This window comes from Epinephelus moara, chromosome 6, assembly GCF_006386435.1.
Source record: "Epinephelus moara isolate mb chromosome 6, YSFRI_EMoa_1.0, whole genome shotgun sequence".
In the NCBI taxonomy this organism is placed as follows: domain Eukaryota; kingdom Metazoa; phylum Chordata; class Actinopteri; order Perciformes; family Serranidae; genus Epinephelus; species Epinephelus moara.
In genome coordinates, this window is record NC_065511.1 from 42,207,624 (window position 1) to 42,230,469 (window position 22,846).

At 41.7% G+C, this 22,846-nt stretch overlaps 2 protein-coding genes across 4 annotated transcripts in view; one reads left to right on the forward strand and one right to left on the reverse strand.

The window, feature by feature from the left end:
• The first annotated feature begins 437 nt into the window (after window positions 1-437).
• Window positions 438-13,012, forward strand: aste1a (asteroid homolog 1a). The gene is made up of 6 exons (XM_050046338.1): window positions 438-794; window positions 5,265-6,094; window positions 6,566-6,865; window positions 8,227-8,431; window positions 9,557-9,698; window positions 10,915-13,012. The coding sequence occupies exons 1-6, from the start codon at window positions 668-670 to the stop codon at window positions 11,336-11,338; spliced, it is 2,028 nt and encodes a 675-aa protein (XP_049902295.1). The 5' UTR covers window positions 438-667; the 3' UTR covers window positions 11,339-13,012.
• A 1,005-nt stretch (window positions 13,013-14,017) lies between these two features.
• atp2c1 (ATPase secretory pathway Ca2+ transporting 1) overlaps window positions 14,018-22,846 on the reverse strand; it is an 80,706-nt gene continuing 71,877 nt past the window's right edge. For all 3 annotated transcript variants that reach the window (XM_050046323.1, XM_050046321.1, XM_050046320.1), the window contains exons 26-27: window positions 21,998-22,139; window positions 14,018-20,939 (exon numbers count right to left, since the gene is read on the reverse strand). In XM_050046323.1, coding sequence (XP_049902280.1) covers window positions 20,815-20,939; window positions 21,998-22,139 — 267 coding nt within the window. In that variant the 3' untranslated portion in view covers window positions 14,018-20,814. The remainder of the gene's footprint in view (window positions 20,940-21,997; window positions 22,140-22,846) is intronic.

Sequence of the window (22,846 nt, forward strand, 5' to 3'; positions counted from 1 at the left end):
ACCCCAGTCAGAGCAATGAGGTCTAGCAACCTGTTGCTGCTGGAGGTTCCCACATCTAGACTCAAAAGTAGAGGTGATGGAGCCTTCTCGGTGGCAGCCCCCAATCTGTGGAACAGCCTGTCACTGCATGTAAGAGCTCAGACTCAGACATTTGAAATCCCTGCTGAAAACCCATTTCTTCTCACTACTGGCTTTCAGCACTAGTTAAGCATGAGATCTTGGTTTTAGTACTATTTATTTTATCTTGATTTGTTTTTATGATGTTTTATTGGTCATTTTATTACGTTTTATTGTTTATTTTTAACGTGTTTTATATTTAGGCTATTTTATTTATATTTGTTTGTATGTATTTACATGCATAGCCTATAGCCTACAGCACTTTGGTCAGCTAAGGTTGTTTTTAATGTGCTTTAGAAATAAACTTGACTTGACTTGACATGATGGCGGATATATAGCCTAGTTTAAGAGATCATATTTTCCATCTGCTATAAACACATAAAATCCTGCAGCAGTCCGGCGACGAGCAGCTGGAATATGAACCACCGTCCTCCTGATCTCATGTGATGTCAGGAAAGCGAAACTTAAGGAAACAGAAAGTCGGTGCGCTGCAGACTGAGTATAAGAGCGGCGGGGATGCAGCTGGCTGCGCACAGGCATCAGACCCAGGATGGGAGTTCAAGGTTTGACCACTTTGATAGAAAACCACCGGGGTATTTACCGGGACGTCAAGTTCAGGAGGAGCCGGCTGGTGATCGACGGCAGCAACCTCATCCACCTGCTCTACTTCAGCTCAGGTACTATAAACTCCGAGGCTAATTTAAAAAGTTAATTAACACTGGAAGAAGTTGTTTGCTCCTTAATTTATACAGATAACACATTTTAAAGATACAAAATATAACATGCAAAGGACTGTGAGGGAAAAGTGTCTCAAAAGATCCTTCAGAGACTTAAAAATGGTCAAATAATTAGGCCAACAGTGACGTAATTAACTGAAGCTTCCTTATTATGAGGGGGGAGGAGTGGCAATTATTTTTGAAGCAATGAGGAGGAAGTTATGTTGTTGTTGTTTTTAAATGAGGGGCATACAGATTTAAATGGTTGCATTTTTTAAACTTATTTTACCTCAGATTTCCAAAGGAAATGTGCATGTTTCCTTTGGAAATTGTCAAAATAACACCATTTATCAGAGGTGGAAAGAGTACTGAAAATTTGTCCTCAAGTACAAGTACTGTTACATTACTTAAATTGTACTCAATTACAAGTAAAAGCACTGGTGTTTAAAAAATACTTAAGTAAAAGTACAAAGTACTCTTCTCAAAAACTACTCAGAGTATTAATTACTTTTAACCAATGGATGTTTTATTGTGTCGTCAGTAGCAGGCATTTGATTCAATTCACCTGTATAAAATATCAAAAACAGCTCACCTTATACTGTGAAATTACTGCAATGATGACTATTATGAGGCAAGAGTGTAAACACATGGCACACACATGAATACATGGGGCTCACTGACTCCACAGTAGTCACAGCTTTCCAGTCAGCCCCAATTTATCCAGCTGTAATACTGTTTAAGGAATAATAAAATAGAATAGGTGAAATTACATAAATACCGCACGCAAAATAACCGCGTGGGTTTTGCACAAAACTGCAAGGGATTAGAGTGAAGTGGATGTGTCTGTAAAGGGGTCACGCTTATCATACGAAAACATCTTCATTCAGGTATCTTGAAGTAAGAGAACAAGGGACCCCTTGCTCGTGCCCTGTTGTCCATGCTAAACGTTAGCCTGAATTTGGAGCACTATTTGCCGCCCTTACCGACAAGCTAACATGACATGGTTAATTTTCATGGTTAATGTTTCATATAACATAGCGTCACTCTAGCACAAAATATAGGCCTGTGAGTATTAAATGACTACAGATTTAATTTATTGTAATGACGGTGGTTGTCCAAATATTAAGCTAAAACATTTCTAAGAATTGTAGTTTAATTATGCATGCAGGCACGCACACACGTTAGCTAGCTCCGTCTTATTTTATTATCAGGCAAACCAGTGGCAGTGACAATATCTTTGCAGACTTATCTTAACCAAACTAATAACCAGTGCTTAATTTGTAAAATTAGAAGTAGGGGAACATTTTGGGCCTCTGAGCCGCCTCACTGCACGACTCCGAATGGAATGGTTGTGACATCTAATGTTGTCACGGTACCAAAATTGGGACCCACGGTACGATACCAGTGAAAGTATCACGGTTCTGAGTAGTATCACGATAGATACAGTCGGCAATGACGGGACGCCCACAAACGTCACATCCGGTTAGAGTCAAGGGGGAAAACAAACCGGTCTCTGCCATTAGCCACAATGCTGTGTGCCCTTTTGCACCGCAAATAAACAAAAAAATCACCAATTAAAGTTTTACATTTTACCAAATAATAAAACGGAACCAAAAAGGAGGACAAAATGGCTTCAAGCTATCAGAAGAGAGGACGAGTTTGGCAGATTATGGGACCCAACAACAAAACGTGTATGTCTGCAGTCAGTACTTCATTTCAGGTAAGTTTAATGTAATGTTAACCATTTCCAAACAATCGTAGACTATGTCAGGGGTATCAGGAATATTAGATTAATTGTTTAAATGCTAGTGAACTTTGTACTACATTTGTAATTTTAGTAGATTTCCTCGCAACACGTACAAAAGTACACATTCAGTAACGTTACCTAAGTAGAGGTACAGATACTTGTGTACAAAAGTCTGGTAAAAGCAGAAGTACTGGTTAAAGTTCTTTAATGAGCACGGTATATATAAAAGCTCTCTTCTGATAGCTTGAAGCCATTTTGTCCTCCTTTGTGGTTCCGTTTTATTATTTGGTAAAATGTAAAACTTTAATTGGTGATTTTTTTTGTTTATTTGCGGTGCAAAAGGGCACACAGCAACTCTTCGGCATTGTGGCTAATGGCAGAGACCGGTTTGTTTTCCCCCTCGGCTCTAACCGGATGTGACTTTTGTGGGCGTTCCCGTCATTGCCGACTGTATCTATACCACAGCGAAAATGAGGCAGATGTGCCTTTTGTCATTTATAAAAAGATAAATCACTTTTCTGCCTTTTGTCATTTATAAAAAGATAAATCACTTTTCTATAATACATCAATCCTGCCACAAAGAGAGAAATGTGAACGGCTCGTTTCTCCTCTGACACGCCACATACAGTGTGCCACCACGGCTCGGTTGTCCAGGTACTACTGGGCAGTCATGACACCAATGAAAGAGGAAATTGCTGGACCTGGAGTCGGACTTCTCTGTCGCCGGTAAGCCGTTATGTTGCGACGTGGAGCTCACGGGATTTGCGGGGAGCGCATGGACACTCACCCTTGGCTTCTTTGTCTCCAAATCTTCAGTCCATAAATTATATCTCTACTCCGCTGTGTAGGTATGTTACCGCCAGACACCTGTGCCTGCTGCAGCGGAGTTGTCCTTTCCTTACGTCATAGATTAATTGGCGCGGTCGCGATCGGACAGTCTTATTGGCTACAAAGATGCAGATGAAAGGTTTGAACATTAATTCAAATTGTGGGCGTACTCAGTAGCGACTTATGATTTTAAAAGTAGCGAAGTAGATTACATGGTGTAAATTGTACTCAAGTATGAGTAAAATTACACACTTGAAAAAAATACTCATAAAAGTACAAGTACCCAAAAAATCTACTTAATTACAGTAACGTGAGTATTTGTAATTCGTTACTTCCACCTCTGGACATAACATGTCGGTTCTGACGATATTTGAGTGTACCGAGGTTATGATTATATTCACTTTATTTATGTGTTTGAATGCACAAGTTATTTTATGACAGGTTTGGTGCCATAATGCAGTTCAGTGAGCACAACAACTGTGGACAACGTCATGCGTAAAGATGACGTGAAGTTTGTGCTATTTTGGATATAACAAGTTTTTGACCGTGTTACTCAGAGTTAAAGTGTAATAACAGGTAATACAGGAAGGACTTGTCCTGCCGTTTTGTTTTCATTCTTTTATTTGTAGCCTGTTCTTAATAAACCTCGTTCACCTTTGTCCCTGCGTCATGTCAGCACTATGGATCTCCAGAAAAGGAACACAAACACGAGTCAAAACCAAGACACCATAAACTAAGTGGCCTAGGAGCTTTGGTATGTTGAAAGGGCCACTAAACCGTAACTGTAAAAACAGAAATTATTGTTGGATTTTGACGTTTCCGATGGTCCTTGGACACATCATGTGCAACAAAAACAAATCTGACTTTAAACTAGTAACATCTCATCAAAATCACTTTATTCTACATTTAAAATTTGACCAAAAATAAACCGTTTGCACGAACTAACCAGCGACAAGAGTGAGACTGTTGCAACTCCAGGATTTTGTCTTCAACTTTTAACTTTTGGAACACCTATGACGGGAGGCGCCCCGGAGGATCCTGATCAGATGTCCAAAATACCTCAACTGACCCCTTTCTATCATGAGGGAGCAGCGGCTCTACTCCGAGCTCCCTCCAGATGTCTGACCCCTCCCCCTATCTCTAAGGCTGAGCCCAGACACCCTACAGAGGAAACTCATTTTGTCTGTGACCTCGTTCTTTCAGTCACTACCCAGAGCTCATGACCATAGGCGAGGGTTGGGACGTAGACATTCTTGGAACCCATCGGCTATATTCGGCGTCTGACTTCCGGCAGACGGCGATACAGCCTCTGGGGGCAGACCCCTGATTTTTTGGCATTCCAGTTTGATTTGGGCGGAGGAGGCGAATTTCCATTTCAGACTTCCGTTTATAAGTAAATATGCTGAAACACTGCAATGGATTCAGAGTTTGCAGTGACGCCAATTATTTTCCGCCTCGTTAGTTCACCGCATGGACCATTTAACCTGGCAACAACTACAGCTGGCTCAAACGTGATTGATCAATATCACGCGGACTACAAACAGCCTACAACCGGAAACCAGGGCTCTTCCGCTTTTCTTCCGGAGGCAAGATCTCCGGGGTTTGCCTACAGACTCTACATTCACTGAATTTAGAGTCTGTATATAGAGACTAGGACGTAGATGGACCAGTAAATCGAAAGCTTCACCTTCTGGTTCAGCTCCGTCTTCACCTCGACGTTCTGGCGCAGCGCCTGCATCGCTGCAAACTGATGCGGCGTCCTACTCAGTGCTGATGGTTAAACCAGGAAACGAGCAGGATGCATGTCTGTTACTAACGTGTTTGTTCCTTGTGTTTCCTTTGGTTGTTTTTATCAGGTCTGGACCAACATCATGGCGGGGAATATGCTGCGTTTGAGGTCCTGCTTGAGAACTTCGTCAAAGCCCTCAGAGACTGCAGGATCACGCCGTACGTGGTTTTGGACGGAGGGTCAGACCACACCGACAAGAAGCTCCAAACTGTGACTGAAAGAGCCAGGGATCGGATCAAGAAAGCCCATCAAGTGGCGGAGGGTGGTGGCCGGGGGGGCATTCTGCCAATACTGGCTAAGCAGCTATTCATACAGACACTTGATCGGCTGGAGGTCCCGGTGGCTGTGACCTATGGAGAGGCTGACCAGGAGATTGCCGCCCTGGCCTACGAGTGGAACTGCCCGGTGCTCTCTAACGACAGCGACTTCTACATCTTCAACCTCCCGGCGGGGGTGCTGCCCATCTCTGACTTCCAGTGGAAGACGGTGCAGCAGAGTGGCTCGCAGAGCTACATCCGCTGTAAGAGCTACAACACCTCCAGCTTCTGCATTGTCTTTGTAATTCAGCACCAACTCCTGCCTGCCTTCGCCGCCTTGGCTGGGAATGACTATGTAAAGCTGCAGAGGACGGAGTCACGCATCACCTGGGCTCAGTTCGCCCCAGAAGACGCAACAGCTAGCAATCTGGAGGGGCTACTCTGCTGGCTGAAGGGCTTCCACCAGCCTCAGGAGGCCTTTGAGGCAGCGCTGGGGCTGATGGGAGAGCTGAGCAAGCAGAGAAAGGCGGAGGTGCTGAAGGGCTTGAATCTGGGGATGGAGGAGTACCACTTCCCTCCCAGCTCCCTGAAGAGGTTCTTCATCCATGGGGTGGTACCTCCATTCCCAGCAGTGGAAGAGGTAATAAAATCCATCACTTTTAAAGGTTTATTTTTGGGGGGTGGGTGGGGGCGTAGGCACCTGAGCGACGGAGCAAGTGGAGCAAATACATCACCATAATTTAATTAGGGGAAGCAAAGCCCAGACACCCCTGTCCAAGTTTGCTTGGGGCACCATGGGGCGGAGTACATTTCTAGTCCGTCAGTACGTACGAGATCATCTCAGATTGTAGGAACTTGTGATGGATGTTTTTAATGGACTAAATTAATGGGTGCACTGAAAAATAAATCATAATTTATGTAGAATTTAGTTGCAGCCCTGATCTGAGCCTGGTGAAAACAAAAACATTTTTATAGCCATGTTATAAATATGGAGGTAACATAGAAAAACATGTTAACACTGAAATACTGAAGAAACTCAGACCTGTTCAGTGAAGTACAGACGTACACTTGAATAAATATACTCAGTTTGTTCTGTCCTGTCCTCCTGGAGGTGGCGAGTCGTGTCCCATACTGGATCCGGCTGCCGCTGACACAAGGCCGGATGAGTCCAGACGTCCTGGATGTGCTTCTGCTGCGGAGGATGAGCTTCAGTTTCCCCGTGGACCACGCAGACATGCCCAGCTCTCACCTGATCTCCAGGCCGCTCCGCCAGTTGCTGTACGGGCTGCTGCTGGGAAAAGGGAAGGAGGTGACGGAGAGAGACAGAGACGGCCTCCAACTTAAATTCATCCCAGTCCAAGCTGTCGTCACAGCAGTCACTAAGAAGCTGAAACTCGACTCATTGGATCAGGTGAGGCAACACACAAATTTCATCACATAAATGATACAACATGAGCAGGAACTACACAACTTACACAACACAATCATCACATTAAACTGGGCATCATCACTGCTGGACTGAGCTGGACTGGTCAGGTGCGCAGACTGTCCGCTGACATGACTTATTACAACCAATGGTTAAAAACAAGTCATACTGGGACCTGAGCTGGCACACAGCGTCACAGCCCGGCTCTTAAGCTGGACCAACATAGGGAGACTCACCGGTAAATTAGCAGATGAAAGTGAAACTCGTAGCTGTCCTCCTAAAAACCAACATCACAAGTTTGATGCTCACAGTCATCCCGCGATCAACGCACCAACAAATCCTCTAGAGATCCACAAGAAAAGCAAAACACACTAGCACAGGAGCACAGACCGATGTCTCATGCACATTAACAAACCAAAATCAGAGCGGTTACCTCAAACTGCATGGCCATAAACTAGCTGAACTCCTCCACAGTCTTCAGGTAGCTACTTGCAGTGGGAATTTATACACTAAAGCCCACAAGCCTGGTGAAGCAACCAGCCATTGGCGACCCACCTGCAGCTTTCGACTTGTTCCTGAAGCAACTGCTCCAACCACATTCGACACCACACTAACAACCCCCCAAAGGAAACCTGCTCTGCAGCTTAACCAGGGAGTTAAATGTGCAGTGGACAGCATGTCCTTAGCCCGGCCACAAAATCACTCTTTTTAAATTTTACCAAAATCGACAGTGTCAAACTCTCGAACACTGACAGTACTTATTTCCATCCATCCTCAACCGCTTATCTGAAGCTGGATCTCGGGGCAGCAGGCTGAGCAAAGTATTCCAGACGTCCCTCTCCCCAGTGACACTTCCCAGCTCCTCCTGGGGGATCCTGAAGTGTTCCCAGACCAGATGATATAATCCCTCCAGTGTGTTCTGGGTCTGCCCCGGGGCCTCCTACCAGTGGGACGTGCCCAGAACACCTCTAACAGGAGGTACCCAGGAGGATCCTGATCAGATGTTGAACCACCTCAACATGAAGGAGCAGCGGCTCTACTCCGAGCTCCCTCCAGATGTCTGACTCCTCCCCCTATCTCTAAGGCTGAGCCCAGACACCCTACAGAGGAAACTCATTTCGGCTGCTTGTATCTGCGATCTCATTCTTTCGGTCACTACCCAGAGCTCATGACCATAGGTGAGGGTTGGGACGTAGATGGACCAGTACATCAGAAGCTTTGCCTTCTGTCTCAGCTCCGTCTTCACCACGACAGTGCAGCACAGCGCCCACATCACTGCAGACGCTGCGCTAAAGTTTCATTAAATCGTGCTACATTATTTCACATTAACTCTTACTCGTCCCCAGGTGGAGCCCTGTGTGCGTCTGCAGGTGTTACTGGATGCTCTGGGGGTGACTGAGGCCTCCCTGAGCTGCCTGCCGCCTCAGCTGCGCCTCCCGGTGGCCGCCACCTGCTACTGGCTGCAGAGAGCTCAGCCTCCTCCTGATGACGCGCTGCTGAAGGCGCTGCTGCTGGGAATGAGTACTGGAGACACACCGAGACACAGAGCAGGTATGAACAAACACATATGACACATGAGGTTACCATCTGAACTGATATCTGGGTTTATTTTCTGATATCAGATCATCAGAGTTCCAGCTTTAATTCACAAAATGAAAATAATGGACTTGGATTACTGTCTCACGGTTCAATGCCTCTCCGAACCCGTCAAGTTACAGTTCATATCCATGATCCGTGAAAACATGGATGCTTCACATTAAATGTCCTCCTTCTGTTCCTGAGATGTAACGCTGAATAACGGCCAGCAAAGTGTTTTTGCAGAACGTTATGACGTCACAGTGAAGATGACCTTTGACCTTTTATCCTATTAAACATTTGTGTGAAACTTTGTCATTGTTAGTGTAAGAAAGCGTAAGTTATGGCTGAAAACATGTTTTGTGAGGTCACACTGACCTTTGACCACCAAATTCTAATCAGTTTATTCTTCAGTCCAAGTTGACGTTTGTGCCAAATTTGAAGAAATTCCCTGTGTTCTTGAGAATGGGACTGACAACAAATAAATTATTGACAAAAAAAAAAAATCTAATAAAAATGAATTGAGGATTTAAAACGTTTATCTTTTCCATTAGGGCTTCAACTAATGACTGTTTTTATAGCAAATTAATCTGCAGATTATTTTCTTATTAATTTGGATTTAAACAAAATGTTCGGTCTGTTAATTTAAAAAAAAATGTCCGTCATCATTTCTGCAATGACATCTTCAAATATATTGCTCATAAGATAATTAATAACTTTGTGATATAGTCTGTTTATTTATAGATTAATGAATACATTTGTAAACAAACTTATTAATGCCTATTTTTATTGTGCAATTATTATTTTAATTAAATGCTTTTTTTTTTAACTTTTATCTTCAGTGTTTGTTATTTTATTGACTTTATTAATTTTTAACATTCTGTTATTGTGATCTTTAGTCTTACAGAATCGTACTAATCATTTTTATTTTTGTTTTTATTGTTTGCGTTGTTTTAAATTTGCTTTGTGAAGCACTTGGGGTTGTGTTTGTATAAGTTGATATATATATATACAGTGTCTCAACAGTGTCGAGAATATACATTTAATTCTCATCTTCAGGCTGCAGATGATTATTTACTCAGTTTATTGTTTTTATTGCAGTTCTCAAGATTCAGATTCAACACAGACCAAAGCTGGACGTGGGCGTGGCTAGTGCCTTCAACCAATGGAAGACCTGCCTTTCAGTCAGCATCAAGCTGAACCAGGTGCTCAGCACCCCCTTACCTACTCCTCAGATCGCCAGGTGAGTCTCCACAGGACCAGAAAACTTTGCTCGAACCGACTACATTTATTTAACCTGAAAACCTGAAACTGGAACTCAACTGCAACCAGCAATCAAACCCAAAACACTCACTAAAGTTAGTCTAAACTAAAGTCTAAACTAAAACTAGAGAGGTGCACTCAGGCGCACACCCAAGCTGATCGTATTTTTAATAGCTAAAAAACGGCCACAAATTGCTGATCCATCTCGTTCATAACTGGACTTTGAACAGTTTTAACTTTGTTTGTAGGCTGCAGCACAACAAAGTAGAAAAACACAACAATAAACACAATTAAAACAGACAAAAAAACCCATTTAACTACCCAGCCTTCTCACATACTGATAGTAGCAGCACATATATCAAGGAAAAATGATAAAATAAACAAAATCTGGTGCTCCGTGTGGAGGCCAGAATGAAACCAGGTCACAGCTGGACCTCCTGGCTCCATTACAATCAGGATTTCCCAGGCCAGATGAGATATGTAATCCCTCCAGTGTGTTCTGGGTCTGCCCCGGGGCCTCCTACCAGTGGGATGTGCCCAAAACACCTCTAACAGGAGGCGTCCAGGAGGATCCTGATCAGATGTTGAACCACCTCAACTGACCCCTTTCGATGTGAAGGAGCAGCAGCTCTACTCCGAGCTCCCTCTGTATTCACAAGCTCCTCCCCCTATCTCTAAGGCTGAGCCCAGACACCCTGCGGAGGAAACTAATTTCGGCCGCTTGTATCCGCGATGTCATTCTTTCAGTCACTACCCAGAGCTCATGACCATAGGTGAGGGTTGGGACGTAGATGGACCAGTAAATCAAAAACGTTGCCTTCTGGTTTAGCTCTATATATCTAAAATCAAAGATAAGAGCGTGGATAAAAATGAACTCCATGCAGGCGGGCAGCGGGTGAGAACAAAAATATATTTTTTTATTTTTCAGAATAAAACAAATTAAAAAAGGTGTGCAGTATATCTGTAATATTTATTCAACAACTGTGACTCACTGCGACCACAAGAGGGCCGTCAGCGCACAGTCATATATGTGCACACAGAATACGAGGCTGATTGGTCCAGTAGTTTGCGAGATTAGCTGCAGACAGATACACACACACACATGACCAAATGCATGCTCCCCTCACCCAGGTGATGACTCTGACTCCTCTCCAGCTGATGTTGAATCTTTGTCTTGTCCCTCTGATGTTGTCCAGGTTGTACAAGGGGACGTTGGTCCACCAACTGGTCCACGGGATGAGGTCAGGAGGAAAAATGAGGCTGTTTCAAAAAGACAATCGCGAGAGTGTGAAACTCTACAACACAATGCAGGCCGTCGTCCATCAGTGTCACACTCGGGAGGCATCAGCGCCCTCAGACAGCCAGCAGAGAGCGGCGGCTCCGCAGCGGCAGCCTCTGGACGACCTGACCGTAGGCCTGCAGCAGCTGTTCCCCCTGTACGGGGACGACGACAAGGAGGCTGTGAAAGAAGCTGACAGCATGTTACAGGTACAGGAAGATCTGCATCTAAACGACATGGTGGCGGTGAGAACTCGGTACAGAGCCAAAGAGAGAAGCAACCGGTGCAAGAACCCAGAACTGGCCCGTAAAGAGGAGTGCAGGGGCTGGGACCTCCTCTGAGCTCAGACGTCCTGTTCATGGACTCTCTGGACACAAAGACTTCAGGCGTCCCTCCTGGCGTTCACACTCCGGGGGTTGTTTTTATGCACTGCATTTACACGTCAATATATTTTTTCAAATTGTTGTTTCTATCATGAGTACTTGAAAGAAGAACGCTCCTTTACACAGCAAGAGAGCCTCTTTTTTGTTTTTTGTTTTTCTCCCAGAGGAAGTTGATTTTTCGGAGCATTTGTGCCGCCATTACCGGCTTCCATACTGTTCTATATATATAGCAGCACTTTAAAAAAAAAAAAATTTAAAATCTAAATCTTTTGTAAAACAATAATCCCTGTATCAAAAGTTCAAGAACTAACCTTCAAATCATCTTCTGTTCTCTGTGCTACGACACAAACATCTCGTAGAGGTTGATTTTTCGGAGCATTTGTGCCGCCGTACAGTTTTGTTTTTTTTGGGGTTTTTTTATGTAAAAATATTCTTTTAAAATTGAAGACTTTTGTAAAACTTCAATCCCTGTATCAAAAGTTCAAGAATTAACCTTCGAATAATTTTTCATTCTTCTCTGTGCTACGACACAAACATCTAGAAGAGGTTGATTATTTGGGGCATTTCCGCCGCTGTTTCCGGCTTCTGTACTGTTCTGTTTATAGCAGCACTTTTTATTTTTAATTTTAAAACATTTGAGTTTTTTGTAAAAGTCTTAATCCTGTATCAAAAGCTCAAGAATTAATCTTTAAATTATTTTTTGTTCTCCTCTGAGCTATGACACAAATGTATGGTGATAAATTTGTCTCAGTATTATTTGTGCGAACACATCAACAGTCCGTGTGCAAACGTGTTATCTATAAATATAAAACACCTTCCGCAAATATAAAAAAGATTTGAAAACTCACAAAACTATTTTGCAAACATAAAATGGATCTGCAAACACACAAAATCCACAAATTAAAAAAAACTTTGTCACTCCAAAGTTGCTGAAATACATGCTTGGGCAGTGACTTTGTCAGACACTGACAAAAAAAATCCGTCCTTTAACGTCAGCATGATAAGCAGCTGGTCGCCATTATAGTTTAATGGTGTTCGGGTCGTCGGGGGGAAACACGGCGGGACAAGAACGAAAGTTAAGGCTGACCACGTTGATACATGACGAGGTCAGAGTGAGAACGTGTTGCCTGTTCTTATTTCGAAATAAGCAGGAGATCACGAGCTTAGACTCGTGGAAAGTCGATCTCAAAACTCTGTGTTTGTGAAATACAAATCCACACAGAGTTTTGAGATCCACATTTGTCTTTTTGATTCAAAAATAAAATTGGATTCCCAAGTATCTGAAAGTTGTAAATGTTCAGAGGAAACTCACAAATACTTAAAATTTATGTGTAAAGTAGTTTAATGCATTCACAGATTTCTTACTTTTATCAGTGAAATTTGTGTATGTGCAGATCCATTTTATGTTTGAGTTTACAAATTTTATTTTATTTTTTTAATGTGAAGCGTTTCAGATTTAGATTTACACACAAATAATACTGACACAAATCTGACTCCGTACAGATGTCACAGCGTGAGGTAATTGTGAAGGAGAAGACAAACTTGTAAAAGTTAAATTTTATTGTTTTATGATGAAGAATTGTATTTTTTTATTGTTTGTTTGTGAATAAACTTCAAACTCTGCTGCTCAAACTGCCTCTGTGAACTCATGCATCGACAACATGTGAATAAAAACAAAGTGAGCGTCTTTAAAAGATTTATAAAATTTTAATATACATTTTATTCTCATCCACAAACACACACACACAGCATAAATAAAAACAGGAGATAAAGAGAGTGAGTCTGAGGCGTGACTGGTGCTCAGCAGCCGTTTGCTCTGTTTTCGTGGCCACGTGGAATTTTTGTTTTCTCACGTTACAAAAATCTGCAGCTGATCAAACAGATGAAACTTGTGCTGAGACGAAACACAGCCGAGACGACGGAGAGAGAAGCATCAGAAACAGAATTCCACAAGTTTTGTTTATTAAATATTCAAGTTAAAGTGTTTACTGTCCCACAGAGTGAATATGCACGTCTTAAATAAATGTATGAAATGTTTGTAACATATTTTAAAGGTTCAAACTGGTTTCAGTGCGTCACTGGGAAGATGCTGCACTTCATTAATTTATGGATGCTCCAGAAATAAACAAACAAAATAAAAATCAGCTGTACATGTCTGATAGACTATATAGCCAAAAGTATGTGGACACATCAGTCCACGTACATTAGTGTATTTTTGTGTCATTTTTTTCCTGCTCCTTGGTGACTTGGTGCTGTAGTTTGTTTATGAGACGTCTCTCTCGAACGCTTTCTGATTATTTTCTTGATTGATTTAAGAATTCTTTCGTCTCAAGGATGTCAGGAAACTGGGGAAAGTGCTCGTTATAATTCCCCAAAGCTGAAGGCGACATATTCATTTTCATATTCACACTTATTTTATTCCAACAGTCAAAATATTCAGTTCACAACGATACAAAACAAAGAGACGTGTTCAAAATCCTCACACAGAGAAGCTGAAACACGGGAATGTTTTTGACAGTTTTGCTTCAGAAACGACAGAAACAATAAAATGATTATCAGACCTGTTGCTGTTTGTCGACTGGGGAAACTTTCACAGACTCTTTGGTTCTACTTTCCTTTGAATGTCAGAAAATGCTGTTGTTTTTTTGTTCTTTTTTAGCTAGAGTGACGTTTTTAAACTGTCCAAAAATTTTATTAGAGACATGAGACAAAACATAGATGAAGACTAAAGACAGGATGATAAACAGATTATCAAGCTTTTTGCGGTTTTATTTCTGTCAGCAGAATCGATGAACTGCTGAGGGAAACTTCTGGTATTTATTTCTGCTTTGTTTGCAAAATGATCTCAAGACATTACAGAATAATAATGAAATAAAAAAACACTTTCATATTTTTCACTGGACTATTCTGTAAATTTAACCAACACAATATGTGTTTAACAACTTTAATTTAGATGACAGCTCACTCATTCTTGAGAACTGGGACAAAACCTTTCTTTTTGTTTGGTTTTTGATTTTTGCTCTCTGATTAGGCTGAAAAATATTTTTTAAAAGATCGAAGTCTTGACTATTAAAACTTGTAAGAGGCCGACCAGCCAGTGATTTCTTTTGTTGTTCATATGTCATATTGTCTGTGACATTTATGGAGAAACAGAGACTCCGACAGACATGGCTGCCCACAGAGGAGCGTCTATGTAGTAACTGCTCAACAGGAGAGATATAAACAGAAATGCACTTCCTGCTCTGCTGTGACAACTTCTCCTCAGTCAGAGATTTACATTTCTCCATGAATTCTCATTTAGTTTGGATTCAGAAGGGTGCAGAGTTGGCCTGTTGTTGAGACACACCTGACAGAAATATTATTTAATACGTTTATCAAAAAATATAAAGTTTATCAGGACTTGAGCAGCATTCACACCTTTTTGGAAACCAGGAAGTGAAACAGGAGTCATTGTGATACAGTGAACTCCTTTAATTCCTGATTACATTTTGTTATTTAAAAAATCTGGGACACATCTTTAAAGGGCCAAAATTTTCACAAAATATATATTTTAAAACTACTAATTTTAAGAGTTTTTTTTGTTGTTGGACAGGATTTGTCCCAATTCTCAAGAGTGGTTGAGCTGCAAGTAATGATTATTTTCATTATTGATTTATCTGCTGATATTTTCTTAATAAATCATTCGTTAAAAACTTTCCAAACCTCACAGTGACGTCCTCAGTGTTCTATCTGATTATATTTTCCTCACATTTAAGATGCTGCGACTGATGGGGAATGTTTGGCATTTAAAAAACAAAAAAAATTATAATTAAAAAGATTATTTAATAGTTGCTGATTAATTCTCTGTTGATCGTCTAACAGTTTCAGCTGGACTGCAGCCTGGTGAGCTCCTTCCAGCCAATCAGCTTCCAGAGGAAAACACCTTTAGCCCCCGACACACAGCGCACACAGAAAGCACAAGTTATATATAACAAGCGTTTATGAATGTCAACGAGACAAGAGACAAACCTGTTGTTATTTTACAGAGTGAAATGTACAAGCTCACAGAGAAACCAGCCGCACATCTGGATGTGTGACAGGGTTTAACCACATGTGGCTGTGGGGAGTGGAAAAGAGACCTCAAAAACAGGTGTGAGAGAAAGAAGACGCAGGACAAGATGGAGGTCACGTGATCCGAAATGGGAGTTCAACACGGGGGAGAAACGTCAGCTCTGCTGCGTTTTATACAACCTGAGTTTAGTTTCTAGAAAGAAAGAAAACCTGTAGCAAAAATAAGAAGAAATGAGTCCAGTGGAGCCAAAACAGGAGCAGTCAGAGAATTCGACAGGTTGAAAACACGTTTAGAAAAATTCTGTAAACCAAACAGAGACTGTCATACTCATCTCCTCGGCTGATAAACTGTGCAAACAAACAACTAGCTGAGTCGTTTAAACACATTTTTGAGTTGGTAAATTATAGTATTTTAGTTTCTATTGATTTGTGTCACCATCTGTTGTGTTTATTGTGACAGAGGATCTTTTTTCTCCACAGAAAATCCAGTAATTCTGTCCTATAAAGAATGAATAAAATCTTCACCATCATCACATCATTTTCTGTAACCGCTTATCCTGTTAGGGGTCGCGGGGGGGTGGAGCCTATCTCAGCTGACACTGGGTGAGAGGCAGGGTTCACCCTGGACAGGTCAGCAGACTATCACAGGGCTGACACATAGAGACAGACAACCATTCACACTCACATTCACACCTACGGACAATTTAGAGTCACCAATTAACCTGCATGTCTTTGGACTGTGGGAGGAAGCTGGAGCACCTGGAGGAAACCCACGCTGACACAGGGGGAACATGCAGACTCTGCAATGAAGGGCTCCCTCACCCTGGGGTTCGAACCAGCCATAAACGATATAAACTAAACTAAAAATGACATTGGTCAGACCGTGAGCTACAGGTACACACCAGGCATGACGATGCCTTCCCTTGGCTACAATCACCATGGTTACATGCTGCATTTAAATAAGGTTGTGTTTGCCGTGCTCAGGTTCAGGTGATGAGGTATTTATGACCTTGTACGTCTAAAGTTTCTGACAGATTCCTTCCATTTGTGCAGGGTTAGCCGCCACAAAAGCTGCACGATCCTTTTGGGAATTCTCCCGTCAGTGTGGGACTCACTTCAAACCTGTCTGACTGCTCGTGCTGCTTTATTGGACTCTTTTTTTTTTATACGACACTTTAAAACCTTCTGCAGTTCAGCTTATGATGATGGTATTGTCAGACTTGCTGAGTTGGGATCAGAACCATGAGACGTCATACTGTGTGTGACACTGAGCAGCGACACACAAACATGTCACCGCATCTACAGATCTTGGAGCACAGATATTGTCAGAAGCAACAGGAAATGGTGGAGAAGCTACTAAAATAAGACTCAGGTTGTAAAAACAGGAAACGTCCTTTAATGTGTTTTTGTTGTCGTTTTTCATTTGCTCATCCAGAAACAAAATCTCAGCATGTTTGGTGGTGGTGGTGGTGGTGGGGGGGGGGGGGGGGGCAGTGGGAGTAAATCACGACTGAATGAGACAAGGAAAAAAAAAGCAAAATAAAACTTGAGGTCAATATTTTGGGCTTTATAAATCACTTTTAAATGCTGAAACTGATGAAACAGAACAGACTCTGTCAGTAAAGGGCTTCGCTCCACCGAGGTGGAGATAAATGACTTCTCTAAGGCACACGATGAGAAAGCGTTGTTACTAAAGTATCTGCGTTTGTACCCTGAAGCGACCGCGTCAGCACTGCTGTGTTTGGTGGTTTTTGAGGCCTGATTCCACATTTAGCGTTGACTTGTTCTCCAGCCACTGTCACTGTGAGGCCAGAGGCGCCGCTCGCCACCACAGACACGTCGGTATGTACCAGGTGGCGAGTGTGACGGAGATTAAACATGACAGAAAAGCGTTTGCCATCAGCTGTACAACTGAAACCAGAGTTCCTTTTAATTTAAATAAACCAGTGTGCCTAGGAAGAAGCATGAAACATAAACATATGGATCACAGAAGCAAGCCTGCAGAGTGGAGGTGTAATGGCACAGTCAGTCCTCGTAAACTGTTCGTACAGGACGACGGGTCGAAATGTTCGGGTCACTTTCACACCTGTGGTTCGGTTCAGTTGGTCGGGACCGAAGAAAGCAAAAAGATTTCTGCTCTGTCTGGATAATAACAATATTATCATAAATGAACCGAGAGTAGACGACAACACAGTTTAGATGTGAAGGCGACCTGAGACGTCTAGTTACAACCCACCAAACAAAAACTGTCGGTTTTAGTAAACAGAAATCAGAAGAGCTCAAAGAGCCTCCACAGTCATTTACGTCTGGGAGGTTTAACAGTAAACACGACAAAAAGAAAAAGAAAATGTGTGTTAACATGGTTTGACATTAAAATATCTGCATCAAACATGATTCGTCTTTATTGACAGCAGATTCAGGACATCAAATATCTGATCAGATTAATATCCTGTTAATCAGATTTTACCATTTCTGGATTTTATCTTTATTCAGACAAAGTTCTTTTATGGCTGCTCGTGTTTCAACAACATTAAAAAATTGAAAACTTTGGCTTCTTTTATTCAATGAAAAACAAACATAATTCTCAAAAGTTATTTTAGTATTTGGTAAAATGGGACGTACAGATTTCCCACAGTAGACTACTGAGTCCTACACGGACCAGAGGAGTGTTTGATCACAGACAGAGCGAGGACGTCTCCGGCTGCCGACATTAAAATCAAACTTTATTAATCAAACAAGCTGCTGAATCCTGATGTGAATATATCTGACAACAAATATAATTTTCAACTTCTGTAAACAAAATCATACAAAAAGAAGTAAAATCCAATTTTTATTTTCATGTTTGAAAAAGCATGATTACTGCCAAAATGGAAATTAAGTCAAATAATCTTTCTTTCTGCTCCTCAACATCAGTCTGCCTTAAATATTATCATTATAATAATAACATTGAATATGAAACAGATTATTTATCTTTAAAATTGGCAGAAACAAAACTACAACCTGGATGTTTAAATTAAACCGTGAATATAAACTACGCTTTGATTTTAACTTATTTCAACAACATTTCTTTATTATTCATTTTCAGTTTTCAAAACGTTCAGCAGGTAAAAATTATCATGTGATTTTTTTAACAGTCTAGACCACAGATCTTTGATAATGGCGCCTATTCGTTCCAGTGGAGTTGCTCGCCTTACTTCCTCGTTATGCGGCTCACTGAATATACACAGTAGTGTTTCTCCCGCTGGCCTCGCCTGCGAGTTCCTGCTGAGCTCATAGACTTTACATTGTGATGATGTCACAGATTTTTTAAGGGCTTTTTTCGGCTAGAGGAAAATTTAACAAATATAAAATCTTCATGGATCAAAAAATTCAGAATAGAGAGATCAATATTTGCAGTTCAAGGTGTCCTGTCAGCAGTGTTACAGACGTCTCTTTTATAACCGTGGTCTTTGGGGCTGCAGGGCATTTTTTTCATTGTAATACCGCGAGTGGCCACTGGGGAAATTGTCTGCAAGGCTGAGCAGCTCTCCTCAGGGCTGGGTCTAAACCCTGGGTCTTCATTAGGGGTTCCTCAGAGTTACTGTAGGGGGCCTGACAAATTACAGCTTGTTAATTTAGTTTTTTTAATGTGTCTGAAAATGCACATTAACATGAATCTAACATATCAGCAGCAAAAATAAATCGACCCATTCATGAAACGTTAACAACAGGCTGTTACCCATGAATCCTTGTGCTATCAAGTGAGCTAGCTAACGCTAAGTTAATGTGTGTGGCACCTTTTTTTTATTTTTCGTAATTATTCTGAGTGTACAGATATTCTTGTGGATCGTTTTTTAACTTTAACACACCGTCCACCTCAGGAACCACCGGTGAAAGTGCACAGGGTGAGGCTACAGCTGCTGCTGACTTCGTAGCTTCAGGCAAACGAGAGAAGCCCTAAAAATATTTAGAGAATTATCTGAAGTGCAACTTAATTTAATATTATACAATATGTCTTACAGCTGAGGGGTCCTTCGCCTGAAAACTCCTGGTCTCGACTCAAACGCACCTGTCAGTCAGACTTTCTGTTGTGCAACAACCAGTGTTTGAAATTTGCACGATAACAAGACAGGTCTCTTTGTGTGAAATCTGTCTATGATTACGAAAATGAAGCTTTGATTTGATTAAACTATTTTTTTTAATATTGGCAGTCACAGACTTCCAAACAGGAAAACAAAAAATTAAAGCTTTATATGCTCAAAGTGAAGTGAAATGTTCCTTTATGTGCACACAGCAACACTGACTTAGTTTTCTTTAAATAATTGACTATGTGTAAATGTTTCAGTACTTTATTTTTTACAGCAGATATTCAGACCTGTGTACGGAAGCCCAGACCGGCCGTGATTACGATTGTTTTTTAATGTCGTTATCTGGAGATCATAAAGCTTGTTTTCTCGTGATAACAGGCTGATTCATGGAGATTTTCGAAAAATTTTATGGTGGATTTCTCAAGAGTTAATTTATCACAAGAAAACAACTTTTGCTTTCTTAAGATCATGGGAAATTGGAAAACAAGTCACTTTTCTTTTTGTGATAAATTATCTAAAAAAATCTGCCTTTCGTTTTCTCAAGAATCGGCATAAATCAGCGTTTTGTCAAAAGAAAACGAGCTTTGTAATTTCAAAGTAACAAAATAATGAACTCATGATGTTGAGATAACGGCATTAAAAAAAGTCCATTCTCGCCTCCCGTACCTGTGCGCCTCTATTACGCCTTAAATAAATGTAAATAATTCCTAACATTTATTGTCCCCGCTGAGCTGAAAACTTTTAACGGTGAATGTTGCACCGTTACACCTCCACTGATAAACTGTAAACCATCTATAGAGGAATCAAAACAAGAAGTTACGCTTCCAACCATGAAAAGCGAGCTGAACAGTGGTCAACACCTTCTAAATAGTAGATTTAAAAAAAGAGGACTGGAAGAGAATTGCACACGTCTCTAGCCTTGATTCTCCAGAGGGATATCTTAAAGAGGACGTCCTAAATAACGAGGAGTAAACGTGGTTGGTCAGTGGCGGTGTTCCGGTCAGCAGTCTACAAACAGCTGCTGTGGACCGGTATAAAAACCCTCCACTTTAGAACAGGGTCAGATCTCCCAGCAGCTATCTTGTCCTCCCAGTTTAACCCACCTCCCTCCATCCCCTCCCCAAGGCTGGGAGCTTCCTCCAGTCCCAGACCAGAGTTTCTCCTGAGGAGGAAAATCCCACAAGTCCTCTCAGTCTTAATTAGTCAGTGCCATCGGTTGTGAGATCCTAAAACTCGTCACCCTCATCCTCCTCTTCTTCCTCCAAACCTCAGAGTCCTTCGGCCCGGACAGCCGGTGTGGTGGGAGGAGGAGGGGGGTCATACCTCGTGGCAGTAGTCGGAGGGCAGGCTCCTCCTCTCGGCTCCTATCCGCCTCTCCACCATCTTGATGACCTCAGACACCACACACACGGAGGAGGTGAGGGACACCAGGAACAGCAGGTCTGCAGGACGACAACAAAGTGTCAGTTAAAGTGCTCATCATGTAGAGTTACTTATTTCAGAACAATATATATTATATTATTGGATGATAATAATTGATGTTGATGATCCTTATACACTGCTGGGAAGTTTAACCTATAATAATGATAATAAACAATAAACCAACAGCAGGAGAGTTCCATAGTGTTGGAGCCACGACTTCAAAGACACGATCACCTTTTGTTTTGAGTCTAGAGCGAGGGGCAGCGAGTCTGTCCTGTCCAGAGGATCTAAGGGACCTACTGACAATATATGCATAGAGGAGATCAATGATGTGTTCAGGTGCCTGACTGTGGAGGGCTCTATTCTTGAGAACAAGTATCTGAAAGTGAATCCTGAACCTGATGGGAAGCCAGTGTAAAGAAACTAAAATGGGAGTGATGTGGGTCGACCTGTTGGACCTGGTTTACAGCCGAGCAGCAGTGTTCTGGATTATTTGAAGACGATTCACACAAGATTTGTTTAGACAAGTAAAAAGAGAGTTACAGTAGTCCAGTCGGGAGGACACTAAAGCGTGGATCATCATCTCCAGCTCAGGTTGAGACACAGCAGACCTGAGCTTTGCAATATTTCTTAGCTGAATAAAACAGGTACGGGTCAATAATTTAACATGATTCCTAAAATTTGACAGTACAGCTGAAGAAAGGGACCCAATACCCTGAGCAACCTTTGAAGCTCTACTATCTGAAGCAGTTATCAGAACCTCCATCTTGTCTGTGTTTAACTGTCAGTAGCTGTTTGACATCCAGTCCTTAACAGCAGTTTGTCTGTGTTATCAGGCTAAAACAAGACATACAGTTGAATGTCGTCAGCATAAAAGTGATATGATATACCTGAGAACTGGCTGATAAACATCATGTTGACTATATTTTAATTCACCTGAAACACCTGTCCAAGGCGCACACAAAGTAAACTGAAAGCTGTTCTTGTTCCATTTTTAGTCTTATTTAAAAGGTAACACTTGAAAGTTTTTCCCCCAACAGTCTTTCATTTGCCCCTGTGTGGTGTGACGTGTTCTTACCAAAGATGCTGAGGCTCTCTGTCTGGAAGACGTTCTGCAGAGGAGGGAAGTAGATGACGAGCAGCTGACCCATGATGGAGGCCAGGACGGCGTAACAGAAGGTCCTGTTGCTACACAGACCCATCTCGTGCACCATCCGAGTCTGAGGAGAAACCACACACACAAACACACAGTCACTGAGTACTGAGTTATACTCAGTGGAGCCTCTTCACTGGGGTTGAGCCGAGTACTCTGATTAAACGAGTAACCGGTGCAGATAATGTATTTTTTCTGAGTATAGTAAAATGCATAAGTAAAACGTGTCAAAACATGTCAAAAGAAAATCCTCATTAGGGTCACTGCGTTCAGTCTCTTAAGCTTGTGACAGAAAATGATCTGAAGCTCAACCTGAGGCTGTTCTGTAAATAGTTTTCTAATAAATAATAACTGCTGATCAACCTAAATCCATTTTTAGGCTAAAAATAACAACTTCTTGTTAAAGCCACACCCACTTTTAGTTTAAACCCCGCCCCCAGGGTATCTGCAGGTTTCAGTAAGTTAAATTTAAGACTTTTTAAGACCTTTTTAATGCCACCTTGAATGGAATTTAAGACCGAAAAAAACTATAAATATAAGCGATGGTTGGGGGATCCCGCTGTACTATAACCAGTGTTTAATTTGTAAAATTAGAAGTGGGGGAACACTTTTTTAAGCGGCACCAGAGCCGCTTCACTGCGCAACTCCAAATGGAATGGTTGTGACATCTAGTGTTGTCACGGTACCAAAATTGGGACCCACGGTACGATACCAGTGAAAGTATCATGGTTCTGAGTAGTATCACGATACCACAGCAAAAATGAGGCAGATGTG